Here is a 20,457-nt window from a genome sequence, read left to right on the forward strand (position 1 = left end):
ATATATATATAGGTGTATATATAGATATACACAATTAGAATACTTGTTTGTTTGGAATTAAGCACAAAGCTACGCAATGGGCTATCTGTGCTCTGCCCACCACGAGTATCGAAACCTGGTTTCTAGCGTTGTAAGTCTACAGACATACCGCTGTGCCACTGGGGGGGGGGTAATTAGAATACAAAACAAAATTTAGATAGCAGATGTTATAAAAGGGGGAATTATAAGAATGAGAAACGTTCGATCATATAAGAAACGTGAGCAATTATAAGGTTGTAGACTAAGCACTACATATAACGACGTTTGCAATATCTCGGCCAAAGCAGTTCTAATACTGTACCCATTGTGTTTTGTTTTCTATTTTCATAATTTTATATCTCAATCTAGGTAGCCTGACAACTGCCCCTCTACAGCCATATTTTATTATATTAATATAACTGACTAAAATATGAAAAACCAACAACACATATTTCTTGTATTTTATAGCAGAATGAAATATCTAAAAACTGTTTAAGTAGGAGAAAATAACACAGGTTTAATGTTAGATTTTGTTTATTGTAATAAAATAACAATGTTGAACTATGTAAAATTATATAGCGTAAGTGAGGGTTAGACAGTTCGTTCTTTCATAAAATATAAGAAATATGTGTATTTTTTCCTATTTTAGCCAGTTATATTAATATAAGAAGATATGGCTGGGGGGGGGGGGAGGCAGTTGTCCTACAACCCTCAATCTGACGAAGGTCATTCGTCTAAAATTCATATTTGTAAAACAAGCTCTGCTTGAAATTATAAAACACTTTTTTTTAATCTATTTGAGGAACCTAACAAATTAATTATTATTTTCAGTTTTTGCCTATATTGTATTTAGATTTCTAGTGTGTTATGGAACTGACGCACAAAAGATAATCTAACATTAATTAAAATCAGTCAAAACAGTATTTAAAATTACACAATACTTTTCAAACTGTTGAAGGCACCAGGCGTTACTAAAACATCTATATGTTTCGGTGGGTCACAATCCCATCATAATTGGTCATATTTATTTCCTCGTCACACTACAGTTAAATATACTTCAATATGCACAAATTAAAATTATGAAATGCAAGCAATACCCCCCCCCCTTCTTTTTTTTTACTTTTTAGAGGCTGAATTCCGCGAGAAATTCGATTGTTAAATGCCCACTTGGTGTCATTTGACATCCAAGTAACGTTTTCTTCGCGCAGCGTGATGTCATGAAGTACAGCGAATAGGTTGGATTAATGTAAATAAATGATTCACATTTAGTAGTAATGGTAAAAGACAAGGTTTATGATGTTTGTGGCAAGTTTTAAAAACTCAAATTAAGCACAGAAACCTGCTTTCATCGCTTTGTTTTTCACAATAAAAAACGCATTACCGTTGAAATCTTCATAATCTCACGCAGGGTCGAAACAGAGTTAACAGGTAGAGTGGCAATTTATTATTGAGTATTACTGTTATGAATAGAAATAATGAAATTGTTAAAAACTACACGTTGAGCTTATAACTCGAGATAAAACAGATCTGACTGAAACTCGGGGCAAATCGGTTCAGCTAAAAAATAAAGGTAGAAACTAGTTAAATAAATCAATCAGTTGAAAGCTGAGCCATATTTGTAGTATTTGTTTTTCTGAGGAAATGAAACTTCAGATCGGATTAGAATTCGAACCTGGACTCAAACTAAGAGATGCTTTAGCCATTTGAGTTACTACTTCTGGGATGCCACATATTTTTAGCTTCACGGAATTTAATACAGATTAGTTTAATAATTATTAATAACTTCTGAACAAAAGTAGACTAAATATATATATAGATCAGAGATGAAAAGTAAATTACAAATTAATCAATGAGCCCAATTCTATGTAGCAAAATGATTAAAAGTATTTGGTACAATAAATAAATACACAACAAACTACAACATCAATAAAAAATATGCAGACAATTCAAACTTGAATGATGTCATTCTTAAGTATTTTTCCATCAATAATATACACAATACATTCTAAAATTAATAGTTACCAGCTTACTGCATGCCAATTATTCGCGTATATAAGGAGTTACACATTTTTGTCCTGATCTTAACTTAAAATTAAATGTGATTTACGGACTCTGAAACCTCTGTAACTTTTCGTACTGTATATGTACTATTGCACATGCTGCAATCTATGTAATTCTTCGCACTTAGTATGTACTATTATAAACGCTATTTTTCGTACTGTAAGAATACGCTTAGAGACACTGTCATCTCTGTAGCCTTTCGTATAGAATACGTAAAAATATAGACGCTGAAATCTCTCTAGCTTCTCAAACAGACGTTGCAGTCCCCAAAGGTACAGGTGGTTGTGCTGCCATCTGTTAGTAAAGGATGTCCACATGTATTATCAATAAACGTACAATACACTTAATTTTAAAAATAGTTGGTCTTTCAAATTTATAATAACCATTTTTAATGTCTACAGTTTATAACTAAACAGTCATGGAAATATGTATATAGATTACCAATATGTATAAAAAAACCTTTAACTTCTTCCGTCTACGAAACATATTGATATATTCCACTATAACTATGCCTTTCTAGAGTATTTTTTGATAATTGTTTGACTTCGATGCGTTTATTTTATCTTATTTTTGTTCACTGAAAACAAAGCATACTTACAAAATCTGTAATATTATAACTTAGACAGCCCTTTTGTAATGAAAAAAAAGTTGGTGATACGAGTTTATTTTGAATGCTGAATGGAATTATTAGTAACGAAATAAAGTCTGGTAGGCAAAAATTATTACAGGCAAAAATATACATTTCAAGTAATTTATTTCGTTAGACTTCGACCACTTCGAGTCCAGAGAGTTTGTATGCCTGTCACAAATGCATAATATTTATAGTAAGGGAATAGCTAATATCACAGGGATATTTTTTAAACGTTTAGCATTATTTGTGACTACATGTTTAGATTTTATTACTAGAATAGAATGAGAAGAATTGCGGTAATATAGAGTATAAAACAATATACTTCAGTAGGTACATTTTAAAACATTTTTTTCAGCCGTCTTTCGGCGCCGGCTAAAATCTCCCTATAGACTGGCACCAGTCCACAGACCAGAAGTTGGGAACCACACCATGAAGCTACATGATTTTTTTTTTGTTTTGTCAGAAAGTTAAGATCCCGTTGAATTTTCTTCACTGTTGCCTTTAAAAAATGAAGATTCGTTTAAACAAACTTACACTGATTAAACCTATTCATGAAAATATTTCTGGGATACTTATTTCAACCAACAGCAAAATTCAAAGATGGAATAATGTCAATGCTGGCAACTCCAATTTCCAGAAGGGTGATATGGAGTGGATATATAACTTGAAGAGGAAGAAGGTAAGATCTCCATAGTTTTGTCGATTCGGGAAAGATCCAGACATACATACATTTGGTAAATAGAATCAACCACTTGATGTATCGTATTTCAAAGAGCAAGTAGAACAAGACAAATGCCATTTTTTCATCTTACTTATTTGTGAAAATGGCTAAAACCAGATGCAGATTATCGAATTCTCAAAACGTCATTAATTAAAAGAAGAAAACCAATAATTATCTAAATTCCCCTACCCCCAATGGGCTCAGTGGTAAGTCTTCGTGCTTACCACGCAAAAAAAAAGAGAAAAAAAGGTCATACCCACTACGGTAGAACAAAAACAAACCAACCCTCTGGAAAAGATTTTCAGGAACCAAAATTCTGAAAACAAAATATCCAGAACTGGTACATCTGAAAATTCTACTCCTGTTAATGAGCTCACGTGGGTTATACAATACAACAACAACAAAAAAAAAGACGTTTTTTTTTCCCTATTTATCTACACGATCATGTGGACTGTGTTTTGTTGGTTAAAGATGCCGGGTAAATATTGTTTTTTTTTGTTTGTTGTTGTTGTAAAGTGCAAAGTTACACAATGGACTAACCATGCTTTGCCCACCACGAGTATTAAAATCTGGTTTTTGGTGGTGTGAGCGCGCAGACTTACAGCTGAGCCAGTGGGGGGTTAGGTTAAATATTGAGATGTATAAGAAAAAATGATATGTATTATAATAATGTAATTTGTATACTACAAATTATTTATATATATATATAACATGCTTGCGTTTGTCTGTCCAGAACTTTTCTCGCAAATTTCTCTATCAAACGCTACATACCTTATATCGTTAGAAAGACCTTTGTTTGATGAGTCTGGATTGAATATTGGCTTTTCCTTTCAGAATCACCTTACCTGGTTTTTTGCTTAGTCAAACTTTTCAATGCAACGAACATGGTACACGGTGGCACAATGTCGTTGTCATCACGTGATGACTGGCTTCGATTTCAATTTTAGTTTTTTATATGCAAATTATTCCACACAAACAACATTTAAGCCGCGTGTAATTTCCTTAAAATTGAACATTACATTAAATGAAATTTCTATGGACTTTTTCGATTTATTTAGGTCTAAAATACACATGCGTAGTTCGCTCAAAACCGCATGCATATCACTTCGTGAACACGCATTCAGACGTTTCTGCATATTTAGCTAAGTTTGCTTTATTTTGCAATATTTTAACTTCGTTTCGTTTCATAGACTACTATAAACATCTTTTAGCTACTTTTTTCTTTACTAAGGGTTATATTTTTCATTTTGTGAGTTTCTTTGTTTCAATCTGTGAAACGGTCTCATACACTGAACGCTCATAACTGTTTTATACTCTGTATACTATTATAAATATCATTACTTTATTGTTTACTTTACTTGTAGTTTTATTACATAAAGTTACGTCTACGTGAGTTTCTTTGTCTCACCACGTAAATGTTTTTCAAGTAGACCAGGATTTATTGAGCTAACACTTAATGCCTGCAAGAAAGTGTAGCTTAAATAGCTTCGTGAAAATGATAGAATAAGGAAAATTCAAGTAAGGTGCATGGAAATTACCGCAAATGTTTTTGGGGTCGCGGCTAATTTATTATTATTATGGCATAACTCAAGGTTATACAATAAATTATCAATATTTTATTGGCTATCTGAACTGTGTTCACCATAGGTATCGAATCCCAATTTTTAGCATTTTAGACCTTAAAGATTACCACTAAGTTCATACATAATGACAGTGGTAAGAAGTTATGGGTGACAACAAAGAAGAATATGCAATAATATGTCAACCACAATACATCTGCCATGTTCAATGCCGAATATCAGGCCATAGTTGTTTTATGAACCAGGGGTGCTAAGAAATGAAATATCTCTCTTTCCCCGCTTGTGGTTATGGAGATAATGGAAGGGCTTCGTAGGAGGAAACATTGACTTGAATTTCATCTCATTCAAACGCTAGACGAAAAGAAAGTCCGAAAGGTCCATACCAGCCGTTGTCCAGTCCTCGTGTCTTTTGTAGAATACCTTGCTCTAAGCAGAGGCCAACTTTATTCAAGAAATTAAACGAATGATGAAAATTAATTAATTAAAAAAGTAATATAATATATCAATTTAATTGAAAGAAAGTATAGTGAAATAAAACGAAAGGGGATCAATGGATCTAGTACCCGAGAATTTGCTGTATGGGAGGAAACGGAAGTACCCCGAGCTGTGAGCTTTAATTGAAATAAAACGACTTGGTTAGTAAGACAACACGGTATGCAAAAATAGCTAAAATGGATTAATTATGGAGCTATTAATAGAGACTAGAGGAAAAGAAATAATTGGCTTGTCTGTCGAGAACCACCCACCGCCAACTCTTGGGCTACTCTTTTACCAACGAATAGTGGAATTGACAGTCACATTATAACGCCCCCACGGCTGAAAGGGCGGGCATGTTTGGTGGGACGGGATTTAGAACTTGCGACCCTCAGATTGCGAGTCGAGCGCCCTAACCACCTGGCCATGCCGGGCAGTGATGTGTTAGAAAAGGCATTATTTTACTTATTATTTGCATGAACAACAACTGTTATGGCATGAACTAGATTAGAATAAATGAGTTATAATTTGTATTTTATTCACGTCCCTTACAAATCAGAATTAGGATAAGGATTAATAACACAATATTATTTAGTTTACGTCAACACCAAGTATTTATCATTTACTTGAATTAACTTTTTACAATCCTTCAGAAGAACAGTCGAACCAACAAGCTTGTTTTATTGTAACCAGAGTGGGTAACAGTAATAAAATACAAAAGAAACGTTTTTGTTGAAAAAAGAATAATCTTTAGTAGTGATATACAAATAACGACATCATTCATAAAATAATAATAAAGTTCAGTATAACTCATTATGTTGCTTCAAATAATGAAGTTTGTTCTTTTATCATTATTTTATTTTCGTTCTAAAAATTCTTAATTTGTTGAAGCTACATATATCGCGGTGAGCTGATAAATCTCCCCCCAAGAGATGCTTAATTTGCGCATGTTCAGAATACTCTACTCGTCGTAAAAAGGTACAGGCCGACTACTTTATGATTAATACTATCAGTTAGGCGTACGTGTTGAGGGTATAAAGTAATACTGGTAATATAATTTATAAAAGGTAGATAACTATAATTTTCGAGTACATCTAAAAATGTCTCTTGAAAAAGTTAAGGTACATGCTGAATCAGTAGAAGAAGAGGAAGAGGAAGAAGAACTCGTAGACCCTGGCGAGACTCTTAAGGCTGAATGTGCTCAGGAAGCTAAATGTGTTGCCCTTCAAGCGAGGATGGACGAATGCACCAATAGGGTGAATAACACGGAAGGCACTGACGAAACCTGTGTGGAAGAACTGTTTGATTTTTTGCACTGCGTAGATCACTGCGTTTCCAAGTCACTTTTTAAGTATTTGAAATAGACAAAGCTTAAAAGAAAAAGAAAGGCAATAAGGTCGGAGATCTTTTATTGTTAAAATATTATTATTTTGTAGATCATATTTGTTTCTGTATAATTTATAAATCATCCCTAGCTGCACCTTTGGATTTCATTTTCACGCCTTGGTTATTATTATTAACATTTAAACAGCCAACTCACAAAACTTCTGATGTATCCTTTTAAATTTCAATATAATGACATATTTCAAAAATACCTAAGACAGTTAATTAAGGCTCTAGCACGTTTTACAACATGACTGCATGATACATACAAGTTTAAATATTCTAAATTTCTAATTCTAGGCTTACTTGTACGTTGTAGATTTGTAATAGCATCCTTATTTCACTAGATCCAACCAGTAACTGTTAGTGTTACATGCAAACCAGAATGTGTTCTAAATACATGGTAATATCTTTCCAATACTGAAGTATGAATTGATGAAAATTAAAAAACTTTATAAAGTGTAATTTCATCCTGTTTTATGGCATTAACGTACCTCAAATTAAATGCATGTTATAAAATGCTTCTTAACTTAACAAAAGTGTGTAAATGAACTGCAAAATAAGTGCATTTTTTAGATAAAGTCATTATAAAAAATTATTTATCACAAGACAGTAGTATTAGCCTTATTGTATTTTTAAACAGTATAATCTTTCTTCAGTTCCTCTTTCCAAGAAGAAGAGAGTATAATAGTATTTCAACCACACCATGTCTTCTGCATTCATTGAAGATGAGTTGTTTCATTTAATACCAGAACTCTTCAGGCCAACTGGAATATAACATACACAGTAGTGGTCAGAACACTTTTTATATAAGCCATTTGTTAGACTAACAATTATTATGGTGTAGTTCTGGTACTGAGTGAAACAATAGATATAACAAACATAGGTGGTTGAAATGTTATCTTACATTTTTCTTCTAAAAAAAAAAAACCCTATGAGGCTGAATGAAGAAAGTTGTGTTCAAAAATACAAGTTTAATTCTAATGTATAATGACTCTAATCAATTATATTTATCTGGCTTTGCCCAATAAAAATCGATTTCATGAGGTTAAAATGTTACTTAGACTAAGATCTTGTATGACAGATACTTTGTGTGTAAGAACATGAAAAAAATACACTTACTGCTAAGGTTAGTAAAATGTGGAGTGTTTGGATTGATGTTTATGGCGAAAGTGGGAACATCAACTGAAAACATTAAAACCGATTTTAAAAACCATTATGATTATCAACGTGCTGTCTAATGGTCAGGAATTTGTTGTGAACCAAATGTATACAGTAATGGAAATAATCATAGAAACACACACACACACACACACACACACAGAGGAATCATGAGTAAAGAATAATGGCCACTAGATAGTGAACTTATTAATCATACAAAATATTATCACAGAAAATACAAAAGAAAAATGAACAAGCTGTACAATTCACTAGTATTTTGTATGGGTGCTCTTTGTTTTATATGGAGCATTGTGTCTTGCTTTCATGCTGTCGTACAGTTATTAAATATGTCATTGTGGAATATTGTTCTAATGTCCTGCATTACATGCAACAATTTATCCAAGTGGCTTGGTCACCTTTTGACCTTCCCAGTTTTTACATAAGCCCATACAGAATCAAGAATGCTCTTATCATTCCAAGCTATATTTTTGTGTATTCCACTGACAAAGATGTCATTTTACCACATTTGATATATGCTTGGGATCATTGTCTTGCTGGAGTATGAATCCCCACTCGGGTCTGTTTGGAAGGGGTAATATATATATATAACCTCATTCTGTAGGCCTGATCAGGTAAAAACTAGTTTATAATCATTTCAAAGTACAAGTTGCAGTTAAAAATGTATATTGTGTGTCATACGTATAAAATTAAGTAAAAATTAATACAGAACAACAGTCACTGTTGAACTTTAATTATTTTGCCAATATTAGCAAACAAAATGACTTGATCAGTTTCACAATGTGGCAACTGCATTTTACACAGTTTAAACACCAACCCATACATCATTCAATTTCTGTAACAAGTCTAAAATTATAAAATATATAACCAACATTGAGCAAATAGAGGCACAAAATAGTAGTAAAATACTAGCAAGTCAAAACTTGATGTGATAATGCATACTGTTCAGTTGTGCTTTAGGCCTAATCAATTAAAAAATCATTCACAAGTTTCTGATCATTCACTTCTGATTTTTTTTCTTTTCTTAACTGTGTTTAGGAGTCTGGCCAACACCTTTTGTTTATGTGCCTTTCCTTTCTTCTTGTTTTAATATAACCTATTGGTCCATCTCGGCTGTCCCATCCTCTAAACTGAAATAAAACTATAAAATAAATAAAATTGATATCTTAAAGCCAGCTAAGTTTGTCCATCTCTTGGCTTGGGCTTTAGATTCAAGGTTAAACTGATTCTTTGAAAGTTTTTCCGTTTTCTCTTCTTTTCTTCCAGACGTTCCTTTTACCTTCTCTTCGCACTCACATTACCTTTACATATATCAATCTACAGGAGGATTAAATGTTCTTTCTCTTGAAAAACTTCCATAGCAGACTTGCATTGTGATCTAAGGTTATATTTGGCTGTCTGAATTGCAGAATGTTCATATTTCCTGACTTACAGTCTTAATATTTGTCATTGTGCTGAAACTACTTTCCACAGCTGGGTCATGAAAGAAACTCATGAGGTAGTTCTGTATTAAATAATGCCCTTCTGATAAATATGGCTCCACCACACATCCCCGTTAGTACCCAGGGCAGGTTTTGAGAAACCTGATATAGATGGCACTTCCTTGGTATTAATCCTCTGCTTCTGAAACATTCTTCATAACTTTGGGTAGAGTCCGGAGTCTCTTTAGTGTCTTGGAGTATTTGTGGCATGAGAGACCAATTTTTGAAGCACACCTCAACACTTCTTTGTTTAGAGGAAGTTTCTCTTTCCCTTGAAGGTATTTAGCACAATTTGGGTATGTCTTCTCACATTCCTCTCTAAGGTACTTCACAGTGGAGTCATGGGTTTGTAGAAGATACAATAATAGCTGAACACGTTGCACCAATAAAGATGCTTTTTGAAGAAAGCCAGTTGGACTTATTAGCAGTATCAAATTTCTTGTCATTCTTTAGATAGAATTTGAGAAACTATAAGAAGAATTCTCCAAATAGCTTAACTTGTTTATGGTTCAGTTTGTGAACCAAAAAAATGTTCATCTCAAACTTGCACATGTACTGTTTCAGCAGAGACAGTATTTCATGATTAAGTATGTTTATTTCCTGCAGTAGAAGATTTGTTTTACAACCATTTTTACTTGCCTGTCCTTCCTGAGTCATTTCCTCCTTTTGAGGGGTGTTATGCAACTACCTGAGCTGATTTGTCCCCTCTTACCTCTCTCCTTCAGTACACCCTGGTACAAAAAAACAAAACAAAATATAATATTGATAAAACATCCCAGATCCTGACATACTAAGGGTAAATTTACATCATGAAAATCATCTCTGTTTAAATTAACTTTTCTGGCATTGTAAATTTGACTCCAAGCATAAAAGAAGTCTGTATGGATATTAGTATATAGTCATTCAGCCCAGTGTTCAAATGGGTGACCCAATTTTTGCGAGCATTATGTCCATGATGACACATGTCACTATCAATGTTGAGCAGGTGATTTGCCTTCTCATCTCAAAGTCTCTCTTCAAGTTCACTCTTAGAACCCAACATAAAGCTACAAGAATCATTCAGAATAGACATGTAATTATTCTTAGGAATGATATTCTGCTGGAATATTTTACAAAATTCCTTGGGAAAAGAATCAGTGTTTACAGTGGTTGAATTAATAGACATCAAATTATTTAATACAACACAATTTTGGATTTCCTTATACTATGATACTGCCAGAACGCTCATCATGTTATCATTAGTTGCTTCATCAGTGTTTAAGGGAAACTTGCTAGTTCTCATGTGTTTAACTATGTTTTTCTTCAGTGTAGTAGATAAACCATAAACTATTCACTAAGATGCACTTGTTCAATATGCTGAGAGTTGTCCTAAAGCCAAGAATCCCATGCCAGCACTTTGGCCACGTCAATTTTAACAGGTGCCATCTTGAAAGTAATGCATTCTCTGCAAACACTCCCACAACAAAGTCCTGAAAATAAAGTGAACTGTAAAAATATTTCAAATGGACAAATATTAAAATCAAAATACACAAACTTATTTTTTAAATGAAATTTCTTGCCTAGACTTAGAGAAAAATGTTCAACTACTATTATAGTAAAGTAGTTCTTATAGCTGTTAGTTTAGGACATGGTATGGGCCTGTCAAATGTTTATTTATCCCACTACTTCATCAATTACGAAGCACATATTAAATAACTCATGCATCACACCACGTTAATTTTCAGAAATATTCACCATTACAAATAACTTAAGGACATATCAAATAAATATTAAACATCATTACTGCTTATACTATCAAGCAAACTAATACCATTGCTACTAAAATCCTAATAAATGCATACTTCATACCATGCACTTGTTATACTAACTTTTGTATTTTTCAACAGCTAAAAGTTAGAAAAAGAATAAATGTACAGGATGCTAATCGTTAAACTTCTTTTAATAGCTGTACTGTAACTTCAGTTGAAGTGCATTCATACAATGTCGTATTGAACTGTTCATACCTGCATGTTTGCTACACAGTCATGGATGGGCATAATTGTAGGAATGGTCTCACAACCAGGTCCAGTCTAGAAAAATATGTATTTGACACTTAAAACTTGCTGTTTTTATCATACATCTAAGAGTATAAAAAACTTTAAAATCAATACAAAAAAAAAGAAGGAAATGTACATGCTATGCAAATCATTATTTATTAATATCTGAAAGAGCACAATATTTTTTTTATGTCGGTAAAACTTATATTATTTCCTTTACAAATTTCAATTGAACATAGGGTGTAGTTTGTATTTCGCAGTTCGATCTTCTTCAAATTTTTTTTTTTGGTTTACATGAACCTCAATGGCTCTCTTCCTTGTAAGGTATATTAACAATAATGTTCACATAATAACTGGATTCAGTCTTATATAATATTTGTATCATGATAATAACTTACGCAGTAATCTTAAAACCCATAGTACAAAACTATTTTCTTTCATAGGTGTATATAAAATAAATAAGATGACTGCAAAGAATTTTCCAAACAGTACAAAATGTCTGCAAAATCCCATCCTGTTAAATTTTAGTAATAGAGGTTCTCTGCTTACTACTGGGTAGATAGAAGTTTTTGCCCTCAAACCCTTTGTTCAAACTTGGACACTGGCCACTGTAGGTCAGTTGTGAACCCATACAAGTACTCTTTTGTGTAGGCAGCATGAACATTATCAATGTGTGGGACTCAGAATAAAAGAAATTGACTGCAGAATTGAAAATAAATTTCACTGGATGTAGGTGTAACAAGAAATAAAACCAAACTTAACAAGCAGCCTTACAACCATTAAACTCAGTAATTGCATTAAGAATATCAATGCTCTGAGAAAAGCAATATGTGAGTGGTGTTCAGACACAATCAATCAGGGATCATGAGGTATGAACACTTTGTACAATTTGTCATAAGAAGAATCGTTCTTTTTTTTTTTTTTTAATATGTTTGATTATTAATTGATAGATTTAATACAAATCACAATAATGGATGCCAACAGTGGAAAGGGATATTTTTTGTATATTGTTTGACTGAGCAAATATAGATTTAGAAGCTAGGTCTAAATAATACCAGATCTAGTTCTAAAATGCAAAGCTTTAGATCTAGTAACAACATAACTGAGTTAATGACAACTGCAGTGATCTCTTGGCACATTTTCAGGTAAATTGAAAATTAATTGGTCGTGTTGGGATGTGATATGTCCAGAAGGTATTTGTATTGCAATGCATGATTTGTCCAGAGCTATTGAAATTGATCTTCAAAACCAACCAAATGCCATATATCATTATACAGTAGTCTATTTCTTATATAGTGTTACCCAAACAAAGATGCAGCTGGGCTGAATGTTTCACTGTGTACCAGTCCAAATGGTCCAAGCTCTAGGCTAAGCAAAATATAAGCCTTGTCTGCCTGTATTCATGTTCACATGTACAACGAAGTCTGTCAAACCCTCCCCTCCATTATTTTCTCAGTTAATTTACACAGATCTCATGAACTTCCCATACAGCTGCTAAATATTGGACTTCCTTCGAAAATAGTAAAACTCTCATCCATGTACTTGTCATGTGGTATTTCACAGTCCTGAGAGCCATGGCTGGACACAGCTGTACTTTTATGGGCTTTATACTGGTGTGGCACTTTCTGATTGGTTGTATTACAACCAATAATAGTGTAAACTATCACTAATGGGTGTACTCTGGTGCAGTTCATTTTCCTTTATAACTTTTCCTTCACCATTTTCATAGCACGTTGCCCGTGGTGCTACAGCTATCATCTCTGGCAACGTGCTACTGCATTTAGCACAAAGAAATTGTTCATATAAAACTTTTTTTCAACAGTCTAAAGTTGTATGTTTTAATGAGGAAATCTCAATTGAAGATAATGTTATTCTTTTACTTTTTTAGGTTCAGAAGGGTTCACCATAACACAACAGGCGTTGCAAGAAAATGGGAAATATTCTAGTGAATCAGCATTGGAGTTAACTTTTCTAGAATGGACAAATATATTGAAGTACTTCATACCTGACGTACGAGCTCAAATTTCAACTATTCAGATTAGACAATTTTATAAAATGAATAATTAAAAAGCTTTAAATCATTAAAAAAAAAGAAACAGCAATAGTTTGTGTAATTTGTGATATTAGATTTTCTCACAATTATGGACACCACTCTGATCACACATTATAGAAAATATACCAGTTTTGAATCATTAATTATTCAAGGATATAATAAACTTGAAGAATATGTTTAAATGTATATACATTTTATAAAAATATGTTGTTAAGGAAAAAAAAGTATTTTTACATCAGAGGTATAAAATATAACTAAAAGATATCAATCCACATACTAGTTCAAAACTTTAAGTTCCAAACACTGTCTACATATATAAATTACGTTATGATATATTTAACTTATGAAAAAATAAAAGTAATCGTACCACTATATTTCACCATTTCATACTAATGGTTTTTTTTTATCAGTTCATTATAAATTAGTTTTGAAACTAGCCCTATGATCTAGTTGGTTGATATATACAGCAGATTCTGGAAATGTTATGCAGAAAATAAACAAGCACAGGAAAAGCAAAATGAAAAAACACAAGTGAGCAAATAATATATTTATTCACTAAGTATGTGTACTTACCATACTAACTGCTTCTAATTATTTGTTCTCAAACTGATAAGACTAGAGAGGTTTTTCCAAACAAACATCTGCACCAGAAAAGGATGGCAAGAATTATCACACTTGCACAGATCAATGACTGAAAGAATGATACTGCACTTTCAAGTTGAAGACAGGTCCAAGTGAGATATCTTATAAATCTTTGGGTTACTTGTGTCACAACTATTCCAAATAACATATTCAAGGGAGAGGACTCCCCCAGCTCATACCAATTTGTACAAGTATCTGTGAAGCCCTTTGAGATGAGCTTCTCCCTACCCAGGGAGTGGACACAGGGCAAACTTGATACAAGCTTTTATGAGATAGCTGTTGCTGTATGTAATCCTTACCTAAGTAAAAAGATTAGCACAAATTCATAACCTTTAGGCATCTGACTAACAAGAATGTCAAAACCACATGCAGAACACCTGCACAAAAATTTAGAAAAATTACTGAATGTGCCTGACTATAGATATATCCTAAACTAATTAAACAGAAGTATGTAAATGTTGGTTATTTCAACTGCAACAGCTTTATATATAAAAAAAAGTGTCATAATTTTGTTTTAAACTAGCAAAAAAAAACAAAAACCTCCAATTATATAAAGAAAGGTAAATTGACAGAAATATGAAAAATAAAATGGTTAGATCAATTGCTATAATAAGTTGAACATTGTGTATACATTTAATAGTCAAAAAATGTTATTAAATTTAAGAATTATATTATACCCACACAAGCTTAAGCTTCTAGAATAGGAAAGGTTAAACAATTATTATTATTACTTCTCTCCATTTCCAAATAACATGTTTTGTTACCTACACAACTAGCTATTATGAGATGTAATTTTGGTTGGTAAAGTTTTGACAAAACATTCCGTTTGTGAAAGTTCTTTTTTTTAGTTTTCTAACATATTTTAATAAAATGTACGAAAGTTTCAAGGGATAATTTTTTCCATTTTCAATATCAGAATGCAACAAACAACTTCTGTTAAACATTTATTTATTCTACCCAATGCTTTGGCTTGCACCTTTTTCAAGGATCCATGAGCATCATGGTTTACAAAACTTATTTTAAATGATAGTAACTGAAAATACCTTAAAAGTACAACAATATAATGGAACGGTGCATGGTGAAGTGTACTAAAAGTATTGTTGAATGGGTTAGAGTCACACTGAAAGTTTTAAAAAATGATAAAAAGATTATTTTTCTATTATATATAGTTACAAAAAAAAAACAGAGAAGAGTTTATTTTATCTTATATATCTAAAATTTCATTTCCAAACTGACAAGAATTTCTTTAGTCATTTAGAATTGATAGAACAAAATACTACTACACACATTTTTAATCAGATAACTGTACAAACCACAGAGTCATACTGTTATTAGTAAAAATAAACTTAAAATCCCACAATCTTGTAGCTTCCATCTGTCATTATATAACGAAAGTCAAAAGTTACTGACAAAATTTTTCAAACTGTAAACATTTCATTACTAACTTATTTTATTATTGATACTAATTTTAAAAACGGACAGATATTAAATTTTACCAAAAACCTTTAATTCTCTGTGTGTATGTAATATGCTACAAATATCAGAATTTGGCCAGAAATAAAGTTAAATTATCTTAGCTGTATTAAATACAGTATAACACGTTATAACACCTAAAGATATTTACATTTTACAATGATACAAGTAGGTGTATAAGAACAATTACAAAATTCCTAGTTTTTAATTTGAAAATTCCATATCAGTACAAGGTGTGATTAATTTCACTGTCAATTTCTAAAGGAAACTATTTGAGAAGTTCCACAATTTTCTAAACAATTTTCTGTAATTTTAAATGGGTAAATTACAACAAAATCATACTCTCGTGTAAATTTAGTTCTAAATGCTATAAAACAAATAAAAAAATTGTAACTAAAATATAATTGCATAAAGTCCAAAGTTTTTCCACTGTACTAGTTTTTATGGAATATTACTTACAAGCAGTTTAGATACACTGGATAAATTATTGTGGGTCATTTAGGTCACTATAAGCTCGTCCAAGAAGATGTGTTAAACTGTATAGTGCCATTTCAGGTACTAATATCTTATGACTGAATTTTATATAAAACACCCCTGCAATATATTCAGTAAGTGCACGTGCAATATAATAAGGATTTTTCAGTAATTTTTAGAACGTACTTTGCAGATTAAAATCCCAAAAGCACTAGACATCACTGGTTGTGTAAGTTAGGTAAAAACAAATCTATGTAGAAATGGTATCACACAGTTTTCTATTAAATTTCACTTATTTTTCCTGACTAATCGGAATCAAGCTACCTTGTAATACTGACAGTAATAGTATTTTGGTAAACATACAGATTCTCTCTTACAGGATATTACTATTAGGCAAATATTAGTTACTCAAATTTTGTTTTTAGTTAATATGCTCTAAAACATGTTAATAATATACATACAAAAGTGCCTGATGTTTACTACCCTTCATGCAGATTTAGAGTGTGGAAAGTCCTAATGAATCGGATGTGTCCATTTTTGTTTGAGTGAAAGTAGCTAGAAAGGCTTCACGAACCTGCAAGTAAGCAATTTCAACAGTCTATTTAAACATACACAAAAGTAGCATCTCAATGATATAATTACTGTGAGCCTTATTTCCTGACTTCTGAAACAATTGTACCCTATATTCTGAGAACAGTAAAATATATAAATGGAATATTTGTTTGTTCTTATTTTTAACTCTGCACAGAAGTGTTATCAAGGACATTATGACTGTTATCGTATATCATAGAATATCATAATCTAAAAAAATACCAATAGGTGTGTTCAAACCACTAACTGTGTGTAATTTTAGCATGTTATCCCAAAGAAGCATGATTAGAATTACAAGTAAGTTAGTTTAAATGAGAAACTTTATCACATAATAAAAATAACTTTTGTAGGGTAGACTTTTTTAAATTTGCTTATTAAGAAACATTTTGATTCTTAATAAGTGATGTCACAAAATGTAAGTACCATTTATAAGGAGCATAACCTCCATAATGTTTAGCAGTGGCAATACAACTGTCATAAGAAAATCAAATTATGATGAAATGTTACTCTACAAAGTTATCACCTATACACTTCAGTTTTTGAACATTTTAAAACAACATTTCAGTATCTGCCAAATGATAATTTGGTATAAATCCCTTCAACATATAAACATTGGCTGTTTACAATATTACGATCATTATTTAGTAATGCCACAGTATAAAAAATATTACTTCTGATATATCTGATAGCCCTAAATCTAGACAATAACTATACAAATTAAATATTTCATGAAATCGAACAGTATCAGAAATGTGAGAGGAAATTTAATCTAATCATTCTCTGAAAATTCGAGTCAAATAAATTCAGCTGGTTACTTTTTTTCCCATATCTAATAAATGCTTGATGCAATTTAACTCATTGGTGATTTATTCAGTGATTTGACAGTTATATTTAAAATTAATCTCTCTTATTCTAGTGTAGTTTATTATAATGCACACAAATTGATTTTGATGGATAACAGAATCATTGTTGTGATACAGTTGCACCTATTGGGAATATCAAACTTATCTTTTTCAACAAAATGATCAGTAGTATTGGAGTTAAGTTATTCTTCATTACCAACTTGAGTATTTTTAACGCTTATTTCTGTGATGCTAAAGATATTTCTAAAACCCACTTTAACAATTTGGAAAACACTTTTAGAATTACATTCCTCCTGATTAGAATTAATTGCACTACATTAAAATCACAGATATAAATGATTTACGTAGGTTAATAAATATTTTTATAAACCCTTCTTTTTTTTAATTGCAAGTTCCTTTTTTTATTTCATTTGTAAACAGAAGGCCCATTAAATAATCATTTGGAAAGTGTCGCTTGTTAAAAAGACATGCTAATAAACTATCTTAATTGGAGCCTCTAGTGAAAATGAATAGTTTTGCACTTTATGAATCTCTTATATTGTATACTTAAATGATTTCTATACTTTTAGGATATAGTGGAAATAACTTTCAAATGAAGTAGTAATAATGTGCATTTCCTTACAAAAAACCTTAATTCTTATTCTCTCCTAAAGCATGAAGCAAAATTAGATTGTAATGTCCTCATTACAAAATGAGTGCATTTCTATGTTAACAATTCCTAAACATATTCAGATCACAAACGTACACAAAAAGTTCCATGTCTGTTGAGTATAGACTTTGGTTTTTAAGCAGTCTAGTTATGTCAAATTCACATACCTTATCATCAGGAAGGCATGGCCCAAATGCTTCAAGGAGAAGAGGTTCTTCTTGTACAGATCTTTTGAAGTCATCTGCTGATAACCGTCCATCGCGGTCATAATCCTGAAATTTTGAAAGAGTATTGACTTAATTCGTAAGCAAGCATAGTTATTAAATCAATTCTGAATACAATTTCATTCCCTGTTTCACCATAGGCTTCACAGTAGTATTGTACTGTCTTGAAATGAAACGGAATAAGCTGATGTAAGCTATGACACAAACATATATCTCCATCCACTCACTATATCAAACAGCAATGGATTACCTTTGATTAGAGAAATAAACTGGAGGTTCTATAGTAGCAAAACAAACTCAAACATACCATTTTCTTAAGGGTGAGATCAACCAAGTCTTTGATCCCCTCATCAGGATCCTCTTCAGCTAACTGCTACAAAATTAAACACCTTTTAAGAACAAAAAAGGAGTGCAGTAAATGTCAAACACTTTAAAAAAAGGCTTTTCCAGAAAGAGAGGAGCAAGAAAGCACTTTCATTGTTAAATACTAAAATAACTGCAATATAGTGCCAGTTAAAGATATTAAAGTGAGGATTCAATCAAAGATCTAATTCTCTGTTGGCAATACTCATGATGATTTACATTCGAAGTATTATTCAAAGACACATGAAAAATGAAATCACTTCTTCACAAAATTGGTATATGCTTTTAGGACTAGAAGGATTTATTGAAGAAGGGCTTGGATAAAAATCATGAGACATTTTGGTGTAAATGTTGGAAACAGTAGTTTACTGTTTTTGCATAATTTTCTTTTACAAAATTTAAAATTGCTTGTTACCCTACTCATTTCTGAATTGTTGGAATTCTGTTTTCGAAATAATAAAAAGAAAATCAAAATGGCCACAAAATATCAATTTTATGGTATTCTTTTTATGAAGTTGTTTTCTATGTCCTGGTTAAATTGTTGTGAGTGGTGTTGTAGCAATAATCTTAGTGCATCTTCAGCATACCAGTGTATGTACCCTAAAAGAATATCAAACCATTATATTTATTCAACTTTATAATATGCATTAATGAATTAAACTCATACAGAATTACTGATGATGACATAACATATTTTATTTTAGTCTGATATGACCAGATTATCCACTAGGCCCTTGTTCAAAGGAGCCCAGAAAAAAACAATTTGAACCATATTCTATGTTAACATTCTTACATGAGTGTCTTTATTTTATATATGCCTTCACCAAAAACATTTTTGACTCACATTTTATATTTGAACTGAATTTGGCAAAAATCAATATGCACACATATTAAAAATTATAATTTTTATAGTTTTTACATTACTGTAATTATATTTCATTAATTGATAAATGTATGTAATTGGATCATTTTATAAAAATCATTTTATCATTTTTGGTGAAAAATTGAGATTGTCTCCTATTCAAGAATGCCTAGGTCTAGTGTGTGGTGCGATGTGTGAGATAGATTCCACGTAGAATGTTTTGACTGATTTCGTCATACTGTTTTTCACACAGGTGATTTCTGTCATAATTGAAAAAGGATATGATAGAGTTGGGGACCTTTTTTTTGTGTGCCCAAGGGTCCATTCTTGGGTAATGTGGCACTCATAAAAATGATGATAAAATTTTCTTCATGTAAATCCTTTTAGGACCAAAGAGGTACACGTACCCAAACTGTGCAAGAGAGATATAATGAACAACATGAGTGTAGGGCAGAGAAAAGTTTATCAGTATTTAAAGATATTCATGGTTTAACCACAAAAAGTAGTTTGTAATTAATTTTTCACATTTCTTTGGTATAGGCAACCTTAATAATATACAGTGATAATTTTCTTTTAGAATATAAGCATGATATAAATGCTACTTGTGGTATCAAATTATATCACTTATAATATAAATAGATAAATATACACACACACACACATATATATATATATATATATACATATATATTTATATGA

General features: G+C 31.6%; 2 protein-coding genes across 5 annotated transcripts in view; one reads left to right on the plus strand and one right to left on the minus strand.

The window, feature by feature from the left end:
* Positions 1-2,212: 2,212 nt before the first annotated feature.
* LOC106463022 (EF-hand calcium-binding domain-containing protein 1-like) overlaps positions 2,213-20,457 on the minus strand; it is a 28,452-nt gene continuing 10,207 nt past the window's right edge. The window contains exons 6-10 of one of the 4 annotated variants that reach the window (XR_002611398.1): positions 18,841-18,906; positions 18,477-18,581; positions 16,668-16,780; positions 7,991-8,053; positions 2,213-2,373 (exon numbers count right to left, since the gene is read on the minus strand). Coding sequence is in view for 2 of the 4 variants with exons in the window: in XM_022390430.1 (XP_022246138.1) it covers positions 16,703-16,780; positions 18,477-18,581; positions 18,841-18,906 (249 nt within the window). In the remaining 2 variants the exon portion in view is untranslated. Of the gene's footprint in view, positions 2,374-7,756; positions 8,054-8,734; positions 11,598-13,685; positions 15,380-16,667; positions 16,781-18,476; positions 18,582-18,840; positions 18,907-20,457 lie in introns of those variants that run through there. The other 3 variants (XR_002611397.1, XM_022390430.1, XM_022390429.1) reach the window with 3 other exon arrangements.
* Positions 6,437-6,872, plus strand: LOC106463025 (cytochrome b-c1 complex subunit 6, mitochondrial-like). The gene has a single exon (XM_013922995.2). It carries the CDS (start codon positions 6,586-6,588, stop codon positions 6,847-6,849), a length of 264 nt encoding a protein of 87 aa, XP_013778449.1. The 5' UTR covers positions 6,437-6,585; the 3' UTR covers positions 6,850-6,872.

The sequence above is a fragment of the Limulus polyphemus genome, unplaced genomic scaffold (assembly GCF_000517525.1).
Source record: "Limulus polyphemus unplaced genomic scaffold, Limulus_polyphemus-2.1.2 Scaffold1304, whole genome shotgun sequence".
Classification (NCBI taxonomy): Eukaryota; Metazoa; Arthropoda; class Merostomata; order Xiphosura; family Limulidae; genus Limulus; species Limulus polyphemus.